Source organism: Physeter macrocephalus, chromosome 4, assembly GCF_002837175.3.
Source record: "Physeter macrocephalus isolate SW-GA chromosome 4, ASM283717v5, whole genome shotgun sequence".
NCBI lineage: Eukaryota > Metazoa > Chordata > Mammalia > Artiodactyla > Physeteridae > Physeter > Physeter macrocephalus.
Window position 1 is genome coordinate 126,660,109 of NC_041217.1, and position 23,012 is coordinate 126,683,120.

At 37.2% G+C, this 23,012-nt stretch overlaps 1 protein-coding gene across 1 annotated transcript in view; it reads left to right on the plus strand.

The window, feature by feature from the left end:
• The first annotated feature begins 11,033 nt into the window (after positions 1–11,033).
• Positions 11,034–23,012, plus strand: part of C4H1orf141 (chromosome 4 C1orf141 homolog) — a 44,006-nt gene continuing 32,027 nt past the window's right edge. The window contains 3 exon segments of the mRNA XM_055084546.1: positions 11,034–11,113; positions 16,018–16,109; positions 19,556–19,713. Coding sequence (XP_054940521.1) covers positions 16,035–16,109; positions 19,556–19,713 — 233 coding nt within the window. The 5' untranslated portion in view covers positions 11,034–11,113; positions 16,018–16,034.

Sequence of the window (23,012 nt, forward strand, 5' to 3'; positions counted from 1 at the left end):
AGTGTCATTTCAAGTCATTACTACTATTTTTTTAGTTTCAATCATCTAAACTTTTGTATACTGCCATCAAGTGGTAGAAGGGTGTGTGAAATAAGAGAATATTGTTTTTCCTCTTCATTTTATTCTTTGAACCTACTTCTGAAAGTGCATTTTATTCTACTAAAGTTACACACACACACACACACATACACACACACACGCAGTTATTTACTGGACTCTGTTGATGTCCTACTTGAATCCCCTCAATTCACTCTTTTTTTAAAAAATTTTATTTATTTATTTACTTATTTCCAGCTGTGTTGGGTCTTCGTTGCTGTGCGCGGCCTTTCCCTAGTTGAGGCAAGCGGGGGCTGCTCTTCCTTGCAGAGCATAGGCTCTAGGCACATGGGCTTTGGCAGTTGTGGTGCACGGGCTTCTCATTGCGGTGGTTTTTCTTGTTGCGGAGCATGGGCTCTAGGCACATGGGCTTCAGTAGTTGTGGCTTGCGGGCTCTAGAGCGCAGGCTCAGTAGTTGTGGCACATGGGCTTAGTTGCTCCGCAGCATGTGGGATCTTCCCGGACCAGGGGTCCAACCCATGTCCCCTGCTTGGCAGGCGGATTCTTAACCACTGCGCCACCAGGGAAGTCCTACACTCAGCTCTTCTATTTTTCATTGGTTTATCCCTTACTTTTGAAATCATTAAATTATTATTTTTTAAATCTTTAGCTTTATGTACTTTTATTCAAACTTTTTGAATGCCAAATGGAAAGACATTTCAAACTGTTTTTCAAAGAGGCTCTTGCCTTTTCAAATTTCACAAGAAAAAAAATTGGGGGCCATATTGAAGTATTTTAATAACTTGGGTGCAAATATAATACATATTCATATGTAGTCTCTACTACGCATTAGTCTTTTGTGCATTTAGAAAATGGAAAAGAGTACACAGTAGCAAAAACAATTCCAAGGAATAGTTTTACCACCCTAAGATAACCATCTTTTAAGAGTGTTTTATTGCAGATCTTTTCTGTGAACATAGACCCATACTTTGTTAAAAAAATAATAATAATTCTAAATGTAAATATGTAAAGTCCTATAATCTGATTTTTTTTTCAACTAACATAACATCATGAACAGCTTCCTATATCATTAAGTATTCCTTTACATCACTTTCAATAGCTGCATCATATGTAACATCCTATGGCTGGACAAAAGCTTGACAAGAAAATCTGAAAATAGTAGTAAAGATTATAGGCTTTGGAAACAGATATAACTGGGTTAGTAAAGATTATAGGCTTTGGAAACAGATATAACTGGGTTTAAATTCTGAATCTGCCACTTACTAGCTTTATGATCTTAACCAAGATACTTAAAGTCTCTGAATCCAACTTGTAATCTATAAAATGAAGAATAAATGAGACAATATATGTGAAATTCAGTATAGTATTTGATACATAATACATTTGGTAATTGAGAATTCAATAAATAATAAATAGATGCTATTATCCTATTTTTTATTTTTCACACCATTAAAAAGAATGTTACACTAACAGCATTGTGCCTAATTCTTTGTGCATTTCTATGATTAATTTCTAAATATAAATTCTTGAAAATGGAATTGCTGGGCCAAAGTTTACATATATTTTGAAAGATTTCCTACAAATTGTAAATCACCTTTCTAACAATTCATACTTCCACTGGTACAGCATAGGTGCATATTTCTCTGTTACTTTCCCCAGATTGCCGATAGGATAAGGAAAAAGTTATATTTTGTAGGTTTAATGCATATGGCTTTGAATATTTTGATAATTAAAAATATAATTAATGGTCATTTGTAGGTATTCTTTTGCAAGTGGACTGTTTATATTCAACACATATTTTTTTCCCATTATTGTGTTTGTCCTCTTCTTAATGATTCCTAAGATTTTTGAGATACTTTTTGTTTACACATGTTGGGTAGTTTTCCAACTTTAACATGTTCTGATGTTTTTTGACATGCAGAAATTTTAAATATTTATGAAGCCAGATTTTACAATCCTTTACTTTAAATATTGTGATTTTGCATGTAAAGCAACCAAAACATTTTAAGATACTATACAAAGGAATATGTTTAAACTTGTGGTCTTAAACAGGAGGAGAGGATTTATGGGGGAAAACTCTAGGATTTAATAATTTAAATATTTGAGAATATGTACTTTCTTAGTACTATAAAATCAAGTTCAGGTGGCAATTTTGAATTGTGCTGTGTGGACTTTGTGGAGATAGGGAGGAGGGCTAGGGGCACAGAAACATAATGGAAGTTTTGAGAATCTGCTTTTGTTAGGCACTGGGCTTGGTGCTTCAGATTGGTAAATCATTTAATTCTCAGACCAGCCCTATGAGATCATTAATCTACCTATTTTACTGTTTTCATTCATTTGACAAATACTTGTTGAGCATAGTATCAGTTTTTAGATTTCCTTTTATAGGAAGTGAAAAAATAAATCCAAACTGGTTTGTGCACAAAGAGAATTTATTTTATCATGAAAAAGTCTGGCAATAGTTCTAACTTCTATGGTAGCTTGACCCAGGGCCCTAACTGGCCTCATGTGAGTCATGTGCCTCTCCCTGAGTCAATCACTGTGGTCAGGGGGTACAGTCAGTGGTCTCATTGGCATAGCATAGGCAACATGTTCTCCCCTTGGAGCTTTGGGATTAAGTTCCTCTAAAGTGTCCGTACTGAGGGAGCAGCATAAACAAAGGCACAAAGATATGAAAATCTGAAACATCTGAAAAATTTACATGAACAGATAAAGCTGTCATTTTGTATACCAGGGATTGGCTGAGATTTAAAAAAAAAAAATCAGAACTCAGTTCAACATAAACTGGACTCAGATGGTAGAAATTTCCATATCCATATTCTTTGCTGTGTAATTTGGACAATGTGTTCTGAGGGCAATGTCAAGGCCAGGAAGGGAACTGAAACCGCACACCTCAGATGGGACTCGAACCCAGCCAAAACTCAGATTGGTCCTTGAACCCCTGGGCTGAGACTCTTAGCCAAAACTCTAAGACTTGAACCCACGGGCTGAGACTTTTACTCAGCCAAAACACAGATTGGAACTTGAACCCACGGGCTAGGACTCGAACCTATTGTCTTTTAATTGAGTTCGGACACCTGGTCTCAGGACTTAGTGAAGCTCAGGTTCTTTATGTCTCAGTGCAGAAGGAATTCATCAAGAGGCAAATTGATAGGTAAGAAGTGGATTTATTTAGAAAGATACACATTCCATAGACAAAACGTAGTCTGTCTCAAAAGGTGAGAGCAGCCCCGCGATATGGGGTGGTTAGTTTTCATGGGCTGGGTAATTTCACGGGCTACCAAGTGGGAGGACTGTTCCAACTATTTTAGGGAAGGGCTGGGGATTTCCAGGAATTGGGCCATCACTCTCTTTTGGGCCTCTTATGGTCAGCCTCAGAACTGTCTTGGCGCCGGTGGGTATGTCACTTAGCTGATGTATTACAATGAGTGCATAATGAGGCCCAGACATCTACTGGAAGTCAAATCATCTGCCATCTTGGGGCAAATCGGTTCTAACCAGTTATGTTGTATCCTCAACAGCTGTGTCATTCTTTTAAAGGTTGTGCCCCGTCCCCTTCCCTCCTGTTTCAGAACGAAGGAGGATAATAACAGGAAATATCTCAGGGTAGAATAATATTTGAGGAGTGAGCAGAGGAATAGGAGTCCATAAAGGAGAGTAATAAGAAAATTCTCAGTAAGGCAGGAGAAGTAGGCAAGAGAAGTAGGAGAGAGTAGCATCCCTTGAAGCCAAGGAACATTTCAAGGAGCCAGAAGTCAACAGGGTCAAATTCAGAACAGAGGTCAAATAGCATAGGGTCTGAAAGATGTCCATTGGATTTTCAAATAAGAGAGATGGAATTAAGGGGTCACTAAGGGGCCAAAGAGCCCATTATCTAGAAGTAAGAGAGGTGATAGGCTAAAGAGATGAGAGTGTGTGATCTAAGGTGATCTATTAAAGCTCAAGATTTCAGAGTTTCAGTTTTAGTGGACGATGAAGTAAAGATAGCTTTAATCTGGGAGGTTAATGAGTGTTGAGGTGAAACTATTGACTTCATAAATTTAATACAGAGACTGAGAAAGGTCCCAAATCCAGAAAAGTGAGAAATGGCTGGGAATTTGTTAATAAGTAGGTGTGGAGAGATGGTTGGCAAAAACCTCATAAAAGGAAGCCTTTCCTAAGGAAGAAAAAAATAGAAGTATGAAAGGGACAATAGGAAAGTTGAAGAATAATGACACTTCTCCCAGGCCTTATGGTTTGTGCGGGGCAAGAAAAGAAATGCTCCCTTTTCTAGTGAGGACAGAAGATGGGGAAAGACAGGATTTCACATTTCTGAATGGCTAAATAAAAATCTAGATATTTTCAACAAGATATAGTCAGCATGTAGTAAAGAATATATAATAAAGAATCTCTTGCCCAAAAAGATGCTCTGGACTTTGCCCTTGGCTTCTGGGAGGTAATCTCTGGGCCCTAGGGGTGTTGTACCTGATAGAGTGTCTTTGTTTGCCTGGGGGCCTTGGGTCACACTGGATAGTCCAACAATGTGATTTAGGGTGGAGGGCTGGCTCCTCCCACATAGTCTTAGGGGTAGGAAATGACCACTCCAGAAAGACCAACAATGTGACTTCAAGTGGGGCCTTTGGATCAGTCAACCTGGAGACTGAGATTAACCGTGTGGGCAATTAATCAGTCAGTCATGCCTATATGATGAACCTCCACTAAAAACTCTGGGCACAAAACTCAGGTGAGCTTCCCTGGTTGGCCGTGCTCCTTATGCATTGTCATACATCGATACTGGGAGAGTAAGCTGTTCCTGACCCCAGGAACAGGACAAAAGAAACTCTGCATTTGGCACTTCTCCTGGGCTCTGCCCTATGTGTTTTTTTCCTTGGTTGATTTTAACCTATATCCTTTCCCTGTAATAAACCCTAATCTTGAGTATAATGGCTTTCAGTGAGTTCTGTGAGTCCTTCTAGCTAATTATTGAACCTGAGGGTTCAAACTCGGTGTCAGAAGTGAGTGGTCTTGGGGATGATGCCCTCTAACTTTGTGGTTGGCCTAAACACCTTGCAGGAGGAAAAAGTCTCCAGACACTACTTTCTTTGCTTTCTTATATCGGTAGAATACAGTTTATGTTTTAAGATAGTGTTGTTTATTTATGTTTTAAGACATTGTATACTTTTAAAATAAAGCATTCATTAGACTCCTTTACACAATATTTATCTATAATAGGTTCATGAGCTCATTCAGTAAATACCTGTTGAACTTAACTGAGAGCAATTAAGGAAGTTAGGAAAGAATCCATTTAAATTGTTTCCGGTGTACATTTTATCAAATGTTTTTTATTAAAGAGAAAATACTTTATGTTATATTAATGCTTAATAATTGTATAACATTGGGCAAATTACATAATTTCTTTGCGTTTGATCATTTCTAAAATTGAAGATAATACCGTTCTCATACATAGTAATTAAAGATTAAGGATTAATGAAAGATGAAGCATTGAATGAGAGATGTTATTAAAAATTTCTAGTCTAGTATCTGGCACATAGTTGTGTTCCATAAATATTAACTGATATAATGATAATATTCTAAGAATTTTATATAAGATTCATGTTTTATAAATTTTATTGACTAAAAATTGGTAAGTGGCTAACAATTCTGAACTGAATTTTCCTTTTTTTAAGAAGCTAATTTCACCTTTGTGCAAATTTGAGGTGAAGGCATTATAATAATATTAGTCAAACGTCCACTAGATTCTATTTACCAATTCCATACAAATCATTGTACTTGAATGGATATGGTTTTAAAAATATGGTGGCTCAGTGGTTGAGAGTCTGCCTGTCGATGCAGGGGACACAGGTTCATGCCCCGGTCCAGGAAGATCCCACAAGCCGCGGAGCGGCTAGGCCCGTGAGCCATGGCCGCTGAGCCTGCGCGTCCGGAGCCTGTGCTCCACAACGGGAGAGGCCACAACAGTGAGAGGCCCGCGTACCGCAAAAAAAAAAAAAAAAAAAAAGAATTAAACTACCTTATACTTTTATCATTGAAAATCTTATATTTAAATAAATTGATTCCAATTTTTTCATACATTGGCTATGAATAACAATTTCTAACTCAATTTTTATTACTACATAGTTAAAACAACTTTTTTTGCAAAGTTCTGTCATTGCCACTAGCATGGACTTGTGTTGTGATGATTAGTGCTGTTTTCTAAAGCTTTTACTTCTAGTTTGATTTGCATCAGTTAAGGCACATTCCTGAAATAGTTACCAACATAACTCTTGACTAAAAAATTAATCATTGTTGTAGAAATGCTCCACCATTCTTGAGCAAATCAAGAATGTTTTCAAGTCAGTCATTTTTAGATTATGATTCTGTGGTGTGTATGAATGGTGTAGGGTGTGTGTGTGTGTGTGTGTGTGTGTGTGTGTGTTTGGCCAAACCTGCTATATAACTTGTAAAATACAAGGGTGATGTTACCAATCACACGGGCGGTTTCTTGGCCTCAGGAATAAGAATGGGTTTTCTTTTGTTTGTTTGTTTGTTTAATGTCATAAGTCATGAAAGCAATCTTTCATCAAGTATTCAAAAATAGACTGTCAACTTCCATTCAGAGCTGCAAACTTCATGGAGGAAGCTTTAAGCTTCTTTTTGAAATTCTGCGTTTTCAAGAAAGTACAAAAGGAAGAAGGAAATAAAGAGAAGCAAAGTCACTGCTCACCAGTTCTTTTTACTTGATTTTCTTCTTTCCTTAACCTCTCTCTCCTTCCAGTCTTCAGCATAATAGTTTTTATATCCGTAAGGATTTGGTGAGTCATTTTGGCTTTTAGTGACAGAAGTATGGGGTCGAAAACCCCTTGGAGGAGAGAGAACTCTGCTCTCAAGACCTTTTCAAGGTAGGGAAAGCTCAGGAAACTGTTTCTGTGGACAGAGGACGCATTGCCAAGGGGCTAAAGCGGGCAGAAAAGAGCTACCAGAGCCAGAAGAGAAAAGAAAGAAGTAGATGCAGTCTGGGGAGGTAGAGGCGCTGGAAGGCTGGAAATTAAAATTTTTATGGAGATGGAAGGCGAAATAAGAAATGCATAGTTTTGGAGCTTCCCAGGTGGTGCAGTGGTTGGGAATCTGCCTGCCAATGCAGGAGACACGGGCTCAAGCCCTGGCCCGGGAGGATCCCACATGCCACAGAGCAGCTAGGCCGGTGTGCCACAACTACTGAGCCTGTGCTCTAGAGCCCGCAAGCCACAACTACTGAGCCCACGTGCCACGACTACTGAAGCCCGTGCGCCTAGAGCCCATGCTCCCAACAAGAGAAGCCACCACAGTGAGAAGCCCGCGCACCGCAACAAGGAGTAGCCCCCGCTCGCTGCAACCAGGGAAAGCCTGCGTGCAGCAACAAAGACCCAATGCAGCCAAAAATAAATAAATAAATAAAATAAATTAATTTAAAAAAATAAAGAAATGCATAGTTTTATTAAGTCTTAGACCCTTCCTGCCCTGGTCGCCGTAATTTCTCCAGTGAGATCTGACTGGGGAGGGATTGGGTGAGAGGCGTCACCATCATGCTGGGTTGTGGGCTTGCTCTCGCCACGCTTTCTCAGGTGAGTGTGGGCTACAGGTGGGAGGCCGGCCTCAGGGGCTTTTCCCAGGTTCCTTGAAAAGACCTTTGCTTCTTCTATACTTAATTTTAAGGAGCTTCCTCAATCAAAACATCTTTATATTTTGGCTTCCTATTTAAGGATCGTAGGCATAGAGTGAGCAGGGCCCTTGTTTTCCACGTGTACCTGTGCCCCTGCGTCCCTCCGGTGGTTCCTGTGGTGGAGGCTCCCTGGGGAAGCAGAACTGGAGGGCGGGCATGTAGTGCAAGCCGACTCTGGGCTGCATAATTGGTGCACTTCAAACTTCCCAAAACAGACAGAACGGGCCTGGACTGGGCTGGCTGGAGTTGATCACTCCTGCAATAATTGTGGTGGGATTTTGAATTTCTTCCAATCGTTATCTCATTGGTTGCCCACAGTAATACTCCCCAGAATATATACATCATACTTTTAAAACATCTTTGATATTTGCCATTAGAATCTTACCATCCAACCTCAAATTGGTTGACCGGCAAATTTTAGTGATGTTTGAAAAAGAAGAGGCAATTTCCTCTCCCGCTCTCTTATAACAAAAAGGGGACAAGAAATTATATGGTGTGGATCTATGCACGTAGGCCAGGTTTAATAATTAATTCTTCTAATAGTTTTTAAATTAGTTTTCATGATTTGTGGGCTGTATTAGTTTTCTGGGGCTGCCACAACACCATACCACAGACGGTGTAACTTAAACAACAGTAATTTATTCCTCACAATTCTGGAGGCTAGAAGTTCAAAACCAAGGTGTCTGCAGAGTTGGTTTCTTCTTAGGCCTCTCTCCTTGGCTTGCAGATGGATGCCTTTTCCCTGTGTCCTCACATGGTCTTTCCTTTGTGCATATTGTCTATGTCTTAATCTTCTCTTCCTATATGACAAGTCATAGTGGATCAAGGCCCACTCTAATGACCTCATTTTAACTTAATTATCTCTTTAAAATAAAGGCCCTCCCTCCAAATACATCCACATTCTGAGATACTTGGTATTAGGGCTTCAACATACAAATTTGGGAGTGACATAAGTCAGCCTATAATATGAGTCATTTATCAACATTTTAGACTAAAAAAAGAATTCCCTTGTGTGTGTACTTGGAATGTGAGGTAAAGAAATTCAGCCAGTTATCTCATTATTGAGCAAAAAGTAATCATTTAACAGAGTGCTTACTATGTGTTCAATACGGTGTTCAGTGGACTGTGTCAGGTACAAGCATAAGACAGAGGCCTTGCCTGCAAGGAGTAAACATTTGAACTGATAAAGCCAGATAATGGAGTAAATTTTAATTTGAGCCTCCCCATTTTCTAGACAGTTGCTCAGTCCTGCTCTTTAGTTTGTGAGTTTAGAGCCATTTTCAGTTTTCCTAAGTTCTTCCTTTAATAGGAGATATTTGCAACTTGCTGAAGAAGTCTTCTTAGCAGAGCCGGTTATGTTGGCAACGTTGGGCTTTTTGTTTGGTTGGTTTTTGACTTTTTGTTTTCAAAGTGCTAACTGTTAAAATGAATTAATGCTCTTAAAAGTAACTTTTTAGTTTGATATTGTTATTTTTAGTAACAACTCAGTCTCTAATGTGCTTATAATGTTGGCCTTGCAACCTTGAAATTGTTTGTTGATGTAGCCAAGTCTTTGCAGTGAGGCCTGTGGCTGATTTACTATGAGAGTGACTGGGGATTTTATTCTGCTCTAGTTGGCAAGTTCTCTATTTCATTGTGTTCTTTTTCAAAAAACTGTCATTACTGAGCCAGTAATTAAGAACATAAATCCAAGCTTCCTTTGAAAATAATTTTACTGAGTTTAGATTTGGCAAGAGCCAAATTTTATAATTCACTCAACTTCATATTTCATCCCCAGTAAATCATCATGAATTAATATCATCCATTACAGATAAACTGGGATTACTCCCCCTAAACCGTTTTATTCAGAGACATCTCCAAACTAAATTATAATTTTCAGATCCCAGTTAGGTGTAAAATCCTTTGCCTGGTGCTGAGATTCAAAGGTAGGTAAATCAATTCTTGCTTTAAATGAGCTTTTAACACAGTGAGGAAGAAATTTGTCAAATGGTAAATCTCTGTAGCACAATGTGTCAAGTTCTATAATGAAGGACAAAGTATAATAGGAGCACACAAGCAAATGAAACTGTCACTGGGACAAAGAATGAAAGAATGTCAAGCAAAGTCTCTTAGAAGAGGTTGCCTTTACATTAGGAGTTGAGAAAGAATAGGCTTTTGACTGGAAGACATGAGGAAAGAACATCCCAAGTGGAAGGAAAAACAGGAGTGAAGGACATGCTTGGAAAGGGGCAGGGTGTGTCTGGGGAATAGTAGTAGTAGCATATGGCAGAAGAAGACGGGTTATGGTGAGAGATTAACTGGAAAGGTAGACCGAGCCAGGTCCTGGACTGTTTTCTTGAACTGTCTTGTATGTCATCTGCAGACTTTGTGTGTTATTCTGCAGGTAATGGGGAGCAAGCCAAGGTTTGTGGGCTGGAGCTGGACCTGATCAGTATCCTGTTTAATAAAGACAGCTCTGATGGCATTTTGAAGGACCAATATTTGAGGAATATTGAGGAGGAAGGTTAGGGGCTAGCAAATTAGGGAGATTAGAAGCATAGTAACTGAGAGGAGGGAAAATGAACACCTGAAGGTCCGAAGGAAGACATGACAATGAAAATAAAAGCAAGGATCAGAAAGGTCTTGTCCATTTGGGGTCAATGTTGCCTCACTGTTCATGGAATTATGTGAAAGACTATTGACCCATTTTAACCCCAAGATTCTATGGGTTAGGTTTCTGTGACCACATAAGAACTCTCTATTCCAGAAGGGAGGATTTCCCAGCAACCGTAAGTATATATAAGAATGCTTCAGCTATATCGATACCTATTTAAGAAGTGAGATCATCTCTTTCACCCCTAGTTAATATATCAGTTGAAAGGGGGATGATTAGATCTATTTACTTGAACACAAACTAATTTTGTTTTTTGATGAGTCTCCAGTGTGGCAACATAGTAATGCTTATCAAGGTAGTGTCTCTAAACAGTTACTATATATTCAAGGCCTACACTAACACTTTATGGGACAATGAGTTTTAGTTTCTGTTCACTGAACTCAGAATAAGAATTTAATAAAAAATTGAGAAGTAAAACTATGAGAAAATTAGAGAAGGAAAGGAAACAAGATAATAGATGGCATGGTACAGAAGATACTGAATTTCTGGATTAAAATAGAAGAAACTGACTTGCTGAATACTTATTGTTTCCCAAGTTCCAAGCATTTAGTACAGGTATAATTGAAGAAATATACTGTGAAGGAAGCAAGTAGGCCATAAGACGTATGGAAACCATTGGTGATTGCATGGTGGCAGGTATGCAGAAAAAACCAAAATGATATGCATATGAGGAACATGCATTTTGCTGAATTTATATGTAATCTCACACATCTTAACCCTAACTGGTAAGTGTATCATTACTTATATTACTTCTTTTCTTATCAAGCACTTAATGTGTCACTTGCATTAATCACTTGCAGAGCCAAGAATTCAAACCCAGGCAGTCTGATTTTAGAGTCCAGGTTCTTAACCAGTATACTATGCTGCCTTTCTAAGTTTGGAGGTGGGAGAGAAAGCAGTGTTTTTTAATGCTATGGCTTGATCTAGAAGAACCTCAACAGGACTCTGTCAAAGATTTATGTATACTCATAAATGTAAATGCAGGATGAAAGCAAGTATAGCATTTACTATTTTCCATTTCCTCTATGGCTGATGGTTAATTCATTTATTCAGTTTGTTAGGTATTAGGGATGCAAAGATGAATTAGACATGGTTCCTGCCTTCAAGAAATAGTATAGGGGGGAATAAAGTATATCAAATGCTTTAATAAAGTGTGATTAAGTACTAGGATAGCAGTATACATAGACTATCATGTGAACACAGACGTTGGACATCTAAATCACAGTGTATCAGGGAAAGCCTCCCAGCGGAGGTGTTATTTGTGTTGGGTCTTGAGAGATGAATGGGACTTAGAAATACAGGGAATGGATAACAGCATTGTAGGCAGAGGGAACAGCAAAGACAAAGCAACAAGTAAAGGAAAATACAACACATTCAAGAATTGCAAGTTGTTCATTAGGACTGGAATATCAAGTATACATGAGGGAGAGGCAGGTGAGGTTAAAGGCTTAGTCAGAGGCCAAACCATGAGCCTTGCATGATAAATCAAGGAGCTTGACCTTTGTCCTGAAAGCTATAGGGAGGCGTTGAAGCTGCAATCAGGGAGGCATGTGATTGTATTTTTCTTGAAAAAATAATTCAGGAAAAAGTGAAGAATAAAATGGATAGGATGGAACAAATGTACAGACATATTTTGAAACTACTACAATAATCCAGACAACAAGTTATGGAATCTTAAACTGAGGCAATAGCAATGTGAATGGATAAGAGGAAAAAAACTAAAAAGATATGTAGGATGTAGCATATACAAGAGAAAGTGACTGTTGTATACTTAGGGAAAGGGTGGGAGGGAGTTTTCCAGGAGAGTGGTGACAAAATTCTGGTTTGGCGAACGGCTGCATCAGAATGGCTTTAAAAAATAGATCCCGGGTCTTTACCTCCATAAATCCTGACTTAGTGGATCTGAGGTGGTAGTTGGGAATTTGTATTTCTTCAAACCGTCTGAGTTCATTCTGCAGTGTAACTAGGATTGAGAACCATTACAACTCCTAAGTTTATGGGCTGGATGCCTAAGATACAACCTGTGTGATAATAAAGAGATGCCTGTGTGATAATAAAGGTTGGAAGAGATTTTTGGCTAAGGGAGCATAAGAATGGATTTACTTTTAGACCTACCTTTGGGCTACCTGTGGGAAATCTGGATTAAGTGAGGTATATAGGTTTGGAACTCAGAAGAGAGATTTTCTTTAGAAATAAATGGTATTTACTTCCAAACCCATGGTTTGGGTTTGGAAGCTCATGCTGGAAGAATATATGGAATAGTGGAAAAGATGGCTGAATATTTAGGAACACTAGTATTTAGGAAGTGGTCTGAGAAAGAAGAGCAAGCTGAAGACATTGGCAAGGAATGTTCAGAGAAGGCAAGAAGATGTGACTGTTGTCACAGAAACCAAGAGAAGGGAGACCCATAGAAAGGGGTGGTCAACATTAGCAAAAGTTATAAAAACTCAAATAAGGGAAATAAGAGCAGAAAAGTACCCACCTATGTATAAGATGGTGACCCTGCTGAGTTATGAGAGCAGATTTAGAGGAGTAGTTTAAGAGGAAGTCAAATGATGGCTGACTGAGAAGGAAAAGGGATGTAAAAAATTAGAAAACCTAAGTATAGACAACTAGCTTAAGAAATTTGGCAATAAAGGGAAGATGAGAGAGAATAATGGCTAGTAAGGTTAGAGGAGGAATTTTTTCATTTTTTCTTTTTTTAAATAGAAGAGACCTGAGCATGCTAAGGAGAAGAAATTGGGGAAGAAAACCAATGACAGATAGAGGAAAGAGGGGATAAAAAATGGAAGTAATTCTTTTAGGAGGCCAGAGGTAGTAGAACCTAGAGTATTTGGGAGGGATTAGCTTTGGATGTGAGAGGAAATACTTCTATTAAAATTAAAATACAGGTGAGATGGGAATGGATGCCGGTGAGACTTTGGTATGAGAAGTGGAAGTTGAAGAAGTTCTTACCTGAAATAGGAGAGACTATTTGCCTTGCCTAGGAAGATGGGTGTCACAAGAAAAATGTCTGCCAGGTGCCAACTTACTCAATAAATTTGGTAGAATACCTAGCACAGTGTCTTTCATGTAATAGAGTTAGTAGCTGGAGGCCAAATGAAATGTTTATCATTAAATGAAAATGTATGCTCATAGAAATAGGACAATGAAGCAGAATTTATGCCCATAGAAGTATAAATATGAAGCAGAAGTATGAAGCCAATATGCTGGTTTAAAATAGACATTAAAAAGTATCAATAAAAGATTAAATCAAGAAAGGACTGAAACACAGAAGGTCAAATTGAGGAACGTTTAATACAGTAGATGCATTTTGCATCAAAAGATTAGTTTTTACTTCATGCAAAAGCAGTTGGGATGCATCTTCATATTAGACCTAATGTTCCTTTGCTCTCAGCATTTACTTGAAGAGATACAGCTAGGTCCTTGGAACCCTTGGTATAATGATGAAAGTGAGCAAGTTAGTCTGTAGTGTTAGTCTCACCTCCACTTTCTCTCAGTGCCCTTCCTCCACTGGGAATCATTGGCACATTGCCAAAGACCTATGAAAGCATTTGCAAACTGAAAAAGGAAGTATTGGTTCCAAAATATGAAAATAAAACTGGAAAACTGAAACTAATAACATTCCATCAATTTCATTAAGTGTCAAATTCCGTATTCTTCACTTCAAAGAAACTCATGATATGCACAGTGATTTGCCAGAAATCATATCATAGCTAAATAACTTACTCATAGCAAAATAATTTTAAATCAGAAACATAAAAATTCTTTCAAATTGCAGCTCTGTGTGCGTGTGTGTGTGTAAAAAATGGGATGATGTGGTATAGCTTAAAATGTCTGATGTGATGTTAAAGATGAAGGACTCTAAAAGTAAGATGCATAAGACATTTTACCCTTTAAAAGGACCTGCTTTCCATCCCTCTCACAGTTAGCAGCATGTCTCAGTCCCCTCATGTAATTTTTACCTTCCCCAAACTTGGAAATGCATTCGTTTCAATATGCCAGTTCCTCTAATTATTTACCTCTCTCTCTCATTTAGAAATATAAAACTTTGTCCCCAATAAAATAAGTTTTGGTGAGAAATATAGCATCCTTCCCCATACTTGAAGTTATATTATGTTTAAGGGAAACACAGAAACTAAAATTCCTGAAGTTGTTTTTAGGATATATAAGAGGGGTCGTTCCTGAATCTGAAAAGACAGTGTATAGCGTCCAGATAATTTCTATTCTCTTCCAAAATCTCTCCCCTCCTCTCCTGTAGGAGACCCAAAGAGTCTGAGGCATTCACAGTGTGCTAACACCATTGCCCTGCATCTCTCCTTTCCAACCTGCAACCCAAGGTTATGTGGTTCATAACAAGGCAGGCTGTCTGCCTGCAGCTTCATAGCCCACAAAAGCCCTTTGTCACATTGGATTACATCATGGGACAGAGGTGAAGTATTTAGATGTAGCAAAATGTCAGAGGGCATGCTGGGTTGGAAAGACACTAGCAGAGCACCAGGAATTCACTCCCAGGGCAGTAGGTAGTAAAGGAAAGAAAGTAGAAAAGAGAGCTAGAAGAAACCAAGTACAAAATAATATGAGCTTTTGGCATAGGATTCTTAATTCTTATCTTTTCATGCTTTATTGTCTCTGTGTGATATTGATTGAATAATATACAATATGGGAGACATAGCATAAAATTTTTTTGAGCTAGAAAGAACCTTAGTGTTGACATTGATGTTCATTAGAAATATTAATGAATTCAATACTTTCTGTGAACTTTTACATTTAAATGCTGCTGGAGCCCATTCAATTCACTGAGCAAAAATATGTCAAATGCATAAAAGTCTACTCAAATTTTAAAAATAAATAAAATAGAGGGAGATTTGGGTTAATATTCCTGATCCTTGCCTCCACTCTTCCCCTAGCTATTTGTATTGCATTATAAGGTACTTTGTGGCTTTTAATTTTCTCATCTGAAAGTGGAAATAAATTAGCCCAAGTCCTGATGGCTAACACTCAGGTCCCCAAAACTAATGTGGACCATCTGACCCCAGATGAAATTTTCAGCAAATTAATTAACTGGAAAATAAGAACTATTATGGCAACAGAACCTCACCAGTTTGGTTGCTGCTCCTTCTGTGTGACTGTCTTCTAAGTGCTGTATTAACAGTTTTGGATCATTGACCAGTTTAATTTGAATGTAATTAGTTTAATTTGAATGTAATTAATTCTATAAATGTGAGCTCTTATTTACTTTCATTAAAATTAAATCATGACAAAAAGAAAATAGGTATAAATCAAGCTGCATGCCCTTGCTTCAGGTATGAGTAACATCTGGTTCTCATATAGTAATCTTGAACTTTCTCCAACTCACTTTTATCATACATTTAAAAATTCCTGGGACCCACATGCTTCTGGGAATTCTGATCATATGAGCTTCTATCTAAAAAACTTGGGTCCCTTTACAATTCTGTGGTTTATTCCATGATCTATACAGTTCTTTTCTTTACCTAAAACAGTATTGTAAAGGTGGATCTCTTAATTTATACCTAAATAATTGATTATATGTTTAAATTTAATTGATTATATGTTTAAATTTAATTGCTTTGGAGATTTATTATTTTTTCCCCTCCTTTTAAAATAGGAATTTACTGACTGACAATGGCAAAAAAAATCTTAGAGAAGTTAGATATTCTGGATGAGCAAGCAAAGACACTCTTGGCCATAAGAGCAAAGGTTTGTAAAATATAGGCTAAAATTCAATTTTCCATTAAAAGGTTATCATTTCAAATGTGAACGATTTTTACTTCTTAGTTAATGATGCATTAGTATGAAGCTACAAACCAATTTGTAAAAAACAAATAATTATATTAGTTGAAAGAGTCATCTATGTAATACTATAAAGAATTAATTAAATATACAAGGTAACTTTTAGCTAGCTGCTGTATTTGGTTATGATGTATCTAACCTGCTTAAAAAAAAAAAATCCTCGGTTTCTCTGGTGGTGCAGTGGTTAAGAATCCGCCTGCCAATGTAGGGGACACGGGTTTGAGCCCTGGTCTGGGTAGATCCCATGTGCCGCGGAGCAACTAATCCCATGCACCACAACTAATCCCATGCACCACAGCTACTGAGCCTGTGCTCTAGAGCCCACGAACCACAACTACTGAAGCCCGTGTGCCTAGAGCCCATGCTCCACAACAAGAGAAGCCACCGCAGTGAGAAGCCCGCACACGGCAACGAAGAGTAGCCTCCGCTCGCTGCAACTAGAGGAAGCCCGCGCGCAGCAACAAAGACCCAACGCAGCCAAAATTAAATAAATAAAATAAGTAAATTTTTAAAAAATGAATCCTAAGCAGTCAAACAGTAAATGGGACTACTCCTATAGTTCTTACTAACCTTTTAAACATAGAAACTTGTTTAGCTGGTTCATTAAAAGGAAGAAAATATTTGGTACAGCTACCAAATTAGAAATAAAGTTCATAGAAAATAATTAAACTAAAAAGGGTGAGTCTCTTATAAAATCCAATATAAAATATTAATAAAGAATACAGTTCTGAAACACCAGATTTTTTACCATATGTGAGCAATTTAATTTGGTTGCAAAAAAGACTTGTAAAATAATATAACAATGTGAATAAATGAGGCATATATAAGGAACAATAGAGTCTGAGAAATCAAGGAAGAAATCACAGAGAAGAACTCTTAAGGGAACGAACATATTTGCAATTTGAAAAGGAAAACGTTGGTGTTTGAATAATAATTTGGTTTCTTTTTAATTTTTCATATTATCTCCTTTCATTCAGAAAATAAAGGAATACTGAAAAATGGAATAAATTAATTCTGTTATAGCTATCAAAATTTTGAATAGCAAACCAGGGGTAACTTAACTAAAGCAAACCTTTTAGACTTTGACACCCCAAAGTTTATTGCTTTTTTATTTTTTGTTTAAAATGAATTATAATATACTTAAAAAATATAATCAGAGATAAATCTATTAAATTTGTCACGAAATTCCCTTTTACATAAAATTGTAAGTTATAATTAGTAATAATAATTCTTACTTTTCCTGGGAGCTTCCTTTGGGCAAAGCATTTCCACATATTTTCTCATTTTGTGTTACTATTCATGTGTTACTGATAGAAAATTCTCTGGAGATTCTTCTGAAAGTATATATAATCATTTTTGAAACCTTTTCTTAATTTTCAAATTATACTTTTGGAAACAAGTTAAGCAACATATAGATATGTATAAAGAAAATTTTACAAAAGGAAAATTATATAAAGAAATATTAATAGTCTTTGGCCTCTTCCCCCTAATCCTTTCCTCTGAGACAGACACATTTTAGCAGTTGAGGTTTATTCATCCACATCTTTTGTCCTCTTACAAAGATATATAAGTATGAATATCTGTATGTATACATACATTTATCTTTACTTACAAATATCCATAATATAAATATACATGTACATATATACATTTATGAAGGTGGATTATCTATTTTTTTCTATTGACAAAAAAATGAAATACAGTATATAAATCACTTTGGTAATTGTTTCTTAATCTTTTAAAAACTTTTATTTTAAAATAATCATAGACTCACAGGAAGTTGCAGAAATAGTACAAAGAGTTCCATGTACCTTTCACCCAGTTGACCCCATCGGTGACATCTTACAGAGTTGTAGTTCAGTAGCAAAACCAGTATGAGTCACATCCAACATTGACACGGGTGTATTACTGTTAACTAGAGTATATATTTTATTGAGTTGTCACCATTTTTTAACCTTCATTCATTTGGATCTGTAGTTTTATGCAATTTTATCCCACTACAGATTTATGGAAATCACTGCAATCAAGACACAGCACACTTCCATCCTATAAAAGTACTTCCTCATGTTACTTCTTTATATTTGTATCCATGCCCTCACCTCAATTCTCTGTCTCTAACCCCAGCAAGGACTAATCTGTTCTCCATATCTATAATTTTGTAATTTTGAGAAAGGTATACAAATGGAATTATTCAGTGTGTAAAATTTTGAGATTGACTATTTCACTATGCCCCTGAGGTCCATCTAAGTTTTTGCATGAAGCAATAGCTTTTATATGATAAATAATGTATAAATTTTATTGCTGAGTAGTATTCCATTATATGGATATACAGAGTTTCAACTGCTCACCCACTGAAGGACATTTGGGTTGTTTTCAATATTTTGCTTTTAAAAATGAAGCTGCTAAAAAAATAAGTTGAAGTAAAACTGCTACGAATATTTGTGTACAGGTTTTTGTATGAATGTAAGTTTTCATTTCTCTGGGGTGAATGCCCAAGAGTATGATTGCTGGTGCAGGGTCTGTCTCTCAAACTCAACAAGGTGAGCGCCACAAGCTTTGGTTTAAGTTCTCCCTCCTTGCACGTCAGTCCAGAAACTGCCTCCAAGAAGTAAGCTAGGCTATTGCAGGGTTTACCTAATTTGTTTCCCTTTTTTCAGGGATCATGGTCCTGCTCTGTCTGTTTCCTAATGCCTGATTGTAGTTGTTTTCACATACTTTGGCTGGTTTTTCTACTTCTGTATAGCAGAAGGGCAATTCCTGTAGCACTTAATCCCTCACTGGCAGAAACAGAAGTTTCCGTATCCTTTGACTTCTTTTTCAAGTTTTTATCTCTTTATTCCTGAGAGAATGTTTTAAAGAAGATTTTTGGCTCCTTAACTCACTCTTTAGCTTTACCCTTTTCCCTCTTCAGTCCATCTGTATAAATATTTGAACAAATTTCTCTTTTGATTGCTTTCTTAACTCTATTTCTGGCTCACGTTCCACCATGTGTGTGGCTCCAGGGAGAGGAGCAGGTTGGAGAGAGCTGCCAGCTATAGTTCCAATAACTCTATGTATCAATATTGTTTTTGCTAAGTATATAGGTCGTTCTTAAATTCTGGACTTCAGATTTTGGAGGAAGCATTCATGATCATCTAATCCAAAACCCTCATTTCATAGATAGAAAAAGAGTTGGTACACAAGGCCTCCAATTTTCAGTCTGCGTTATTTTTCCATTGTTGCCTGCCACATAAATTCTGTGTGTGAGTGTGTGTATGTATGAAGTGAGATTAATTTTGTCCTTTCCATACTGGATTTTCCTTATATGAAAAGTGCTCCCTTTTCCACTGAGTTGTATTTTGGATTTGCTGCAGAAAAACTGCCTTCAGCGTGAAGTAAAGAAAAAGATCTCAGTGATACCCCTGACATTTGATTTTCAGTTGGAATTTGAAAAGGATATTGCTACCTCCATATCTGAGGCAGAATCAAAGATCACAAAAGACAGATCATGTGGCATTAAAAAAACAAAAAGGTAATCATCATAACTACCTCAAACTTTCAGTTTGAACTTTTAAAGCATTATTTTATATTTGTCTTAGATTATGCAATCTATATTAAATGTAAGCTTTGTCAAACAGGTATATTTCATAATGGTTCTGAGTTACAATATGCTAGATTAGCATTCTGAATATTCCTAGTTTATAAAATATTTATTATAATATTTCACTGTTGCAGATGATAATTGTATATAGTAATTATAATTCCAGATTTTTAAAGAAAGACTTCTTGAGCTTTATTATATTGCCCCAAATTAATGTCAGGATTTATTTCAAACTTTAACCAATATACTGCAAAAAAAAGGTAGGCCTAGAAAACTAAGTAAGGCAGTTTCTCTGTGTACTTACAAGGGGTAGCCTGAATATGTAATAATTGGTCTTTCACTGGCATTGTGTATGTATGTAATGCTATATAATTTTCTAAGCATCAGAAATGTGGAGGAGAGCCCAGACAAAAGAAATACTCAGGTGTAGAATCAATAGGACTTCAAATCAATTGGACATTGGTGGTAGTGTGTTCTTACCTCATTTATTCTGTAGTAAATCAGTGTATTAAGTGCAGTTTTACAGATGCCAAACCCAAGTCTTGATGAGGTAAAATAACTTGCCCAAAGTCACAAAGCTAACAAGTGACAGAAGCTGGATTTAGACATAGCAGTCTGATTTCCGAGCCTATGCTTTTATCACTACCACATTCAACAGAATGATTTCCAGCTTTTGGTCTTGGTGACTAGATGTACTTTGGTGTTTCGTACTTAGGTGGAGATCATAGGATGAAAAGCAGATTGGAGTGGATAAGAGATTAGAGTGAGAAATGCTGAGCTTTATTGTGGATATGTTAAGTTTTAGATGCCTGTGGGGCATCCAGGTGATGGTGTCTAGAAGACAATTGGACAAATATGTCTTAGTCTAAAGTAAAACAAGATCATTTAGACTCAAAATACAGCTTACTCAGATTTTTGTTGTTTATGTTTTACCAGGATGTCAGAACATGTTTCCATTGTGCAGCCATAAGAAAAAGGAGTTTGTTCCTAACACAAATAAATATTAGTTGTTTATGTAATTCAGCTTTATCACAAACTTCTTTCACTGCTACTTTGTTTTTATGTAGATATAGCCAATACTTTTACTTTGAAATCATTTATAGAACTATCCATGTTAAAATAGAATATTTTAATAATACATAGAAAAAGTTGTATAAAATGGAAGTTGGGCATGTAGAGAAGGGAAAAATAATATCTTATTATATATTATGTATTATATAATTGTAATTATATATATTTTATATTTGTATATATTTTTATTTTTGAATTTATATATATGTATACCATTATGTGGTAGCATAATATATGGCTAATGACCCATGAGACACCTTTAAAGATAACATGGAGTGTGTTTTATGACAGTGTTTTCCAGGATGATACTGTTGCTTTCCCTTTCCTTTCTGTAGTTTATAAGTAGTTTATAAAGGCATCATTGATCCTGTCTTTAGTGATGATATCAATAGCTGAGTAATGTTCCTTTTGAGTTGTTTAAGTCTGGCTGAGTTGAAGTTTGAAATCAGAGTCTAGAATAAAGACAAACAGGCACATAGTTTCAAGATTCAAAGACCAAGTAAATTTTGCTTGCTCGGTGCTCAGAGGACCAAAACTATCTCACACACACACACACACACACACACACACACACACACACACACACAAAGTACAGGAAAATGTCAAGAATTTACACAAGAATTAGGGTGTAACCTAGGCCAAAAGAAAGAAAATTTGGTTGAAGAAATTAAGAGGATCTTGTACATACAGATAAGTCCAACTGGCAGCATATCTAGGCTCTGAGTTTTGCTTTTAAGACCACTTCTAACATTTGCCTCTCTTCAAGTAGCTTTGTGGCAATTTTGTACTGTCACTCATGCTTGAATGATTGGCCCTAAACCAAGTTCAAATAAAAAATTCTTACAGACAACTTCATTTTAATTTTTGTTAACAGTTGCTCTGCTATCCCATACGACTGTAATTTTAATTTATTGATTTTATTCTACAAGTGTTTACTGAGTGACTCCTATACTCTAGGCATATGACAGCAAGAGTGAAATATATCTCTTCAATGGAGATTCAGATAAGCGAACAGGCAAACACCAGTTGCCACAGAGAGATTCCTAATGTGAAGATCTGCAAGTTTCCTAGAGGAGGTGGCCCCTCAGGTGAGACCCAGAGAGTTAGTGAAGAGGCAACAAGATTTAAAAGAGAGAAATTGATTCCAGGCCAAGGCAATAACATGAACAAAGGGTCAGCCAGAGGCAAAGGAAAGCCCAGCTCATTTGAGGAACCAAAAGTAGTTCAGTGTTGCTAGACTTGAAAGGGATATGGGGTAGAGACTGGAGATGGATTGGTGAGAAATGAGGCTAAAGGGGTAAATAAAGGCCAGATCACCAAGGCCTTATGAGCCAGGTAAAGCACTCTGGACAATCTCCTTCAGTGAGGAGCTGCTGCAGGGTTTAAACAGGGCAGTGCATACTCAGATTTGGATTTTAGAAATATCATTAAATAGCAAAAGAGGTCATTAAAAATTATGAGGGCTCCTCAGAGAACCTAACCTTTTATTAGAATTTATAGTATCTCCAGAAACTGCCTGTTCCAGGAAGCCAATCATCTTGCAGTGAGTCCTTTTTCAGCCATAGCGGAATGATTACTTAAATAACAGAGCATAAGGCGGTAAGTTTTTTCCCCATATCAACAATGATATGCTGATTACACTGGCTATATTGCACAGATTTAATTCCTCCAAATCTTGAGATGCAGCTCCTGGTCTTATAAGTTACGTTAATTATAACAGGATACCAGCCTACACCAGTGCTCACAAACCTCACTCCTACACCGAGCCAAGATGTCAGATCTGAGTCACACAGCTTTCAGCTTAGCCTAAACCTTACATCATAACCACCACCACCAGTATCATAGTAACTCCTGGTAACTGCATGCCTCTTTCATTTTTGATCTCTGGTCTCTTGCTATTCAAAGTGTTGTCTTCCATCCAGCAGCATTGGCATCATCCAGCAGCATTGGCATCACCTGGCAGCTTGTTTGCAATGCAGAATCTGACCCCATCCCAGACCACAGCTGCAGGTAACAAGATCCCCCAGGTGATTCCCATGGACACTAACGATGGAGAAACTCTGCTCTAGCCCAGTGGTTCTCAAACATGGAGGACTCGTTAAAACACAGATTGGGGGCCCCCACTGGCAGAGTTTTTGATTCTGTAGGTCTGGGCTGGG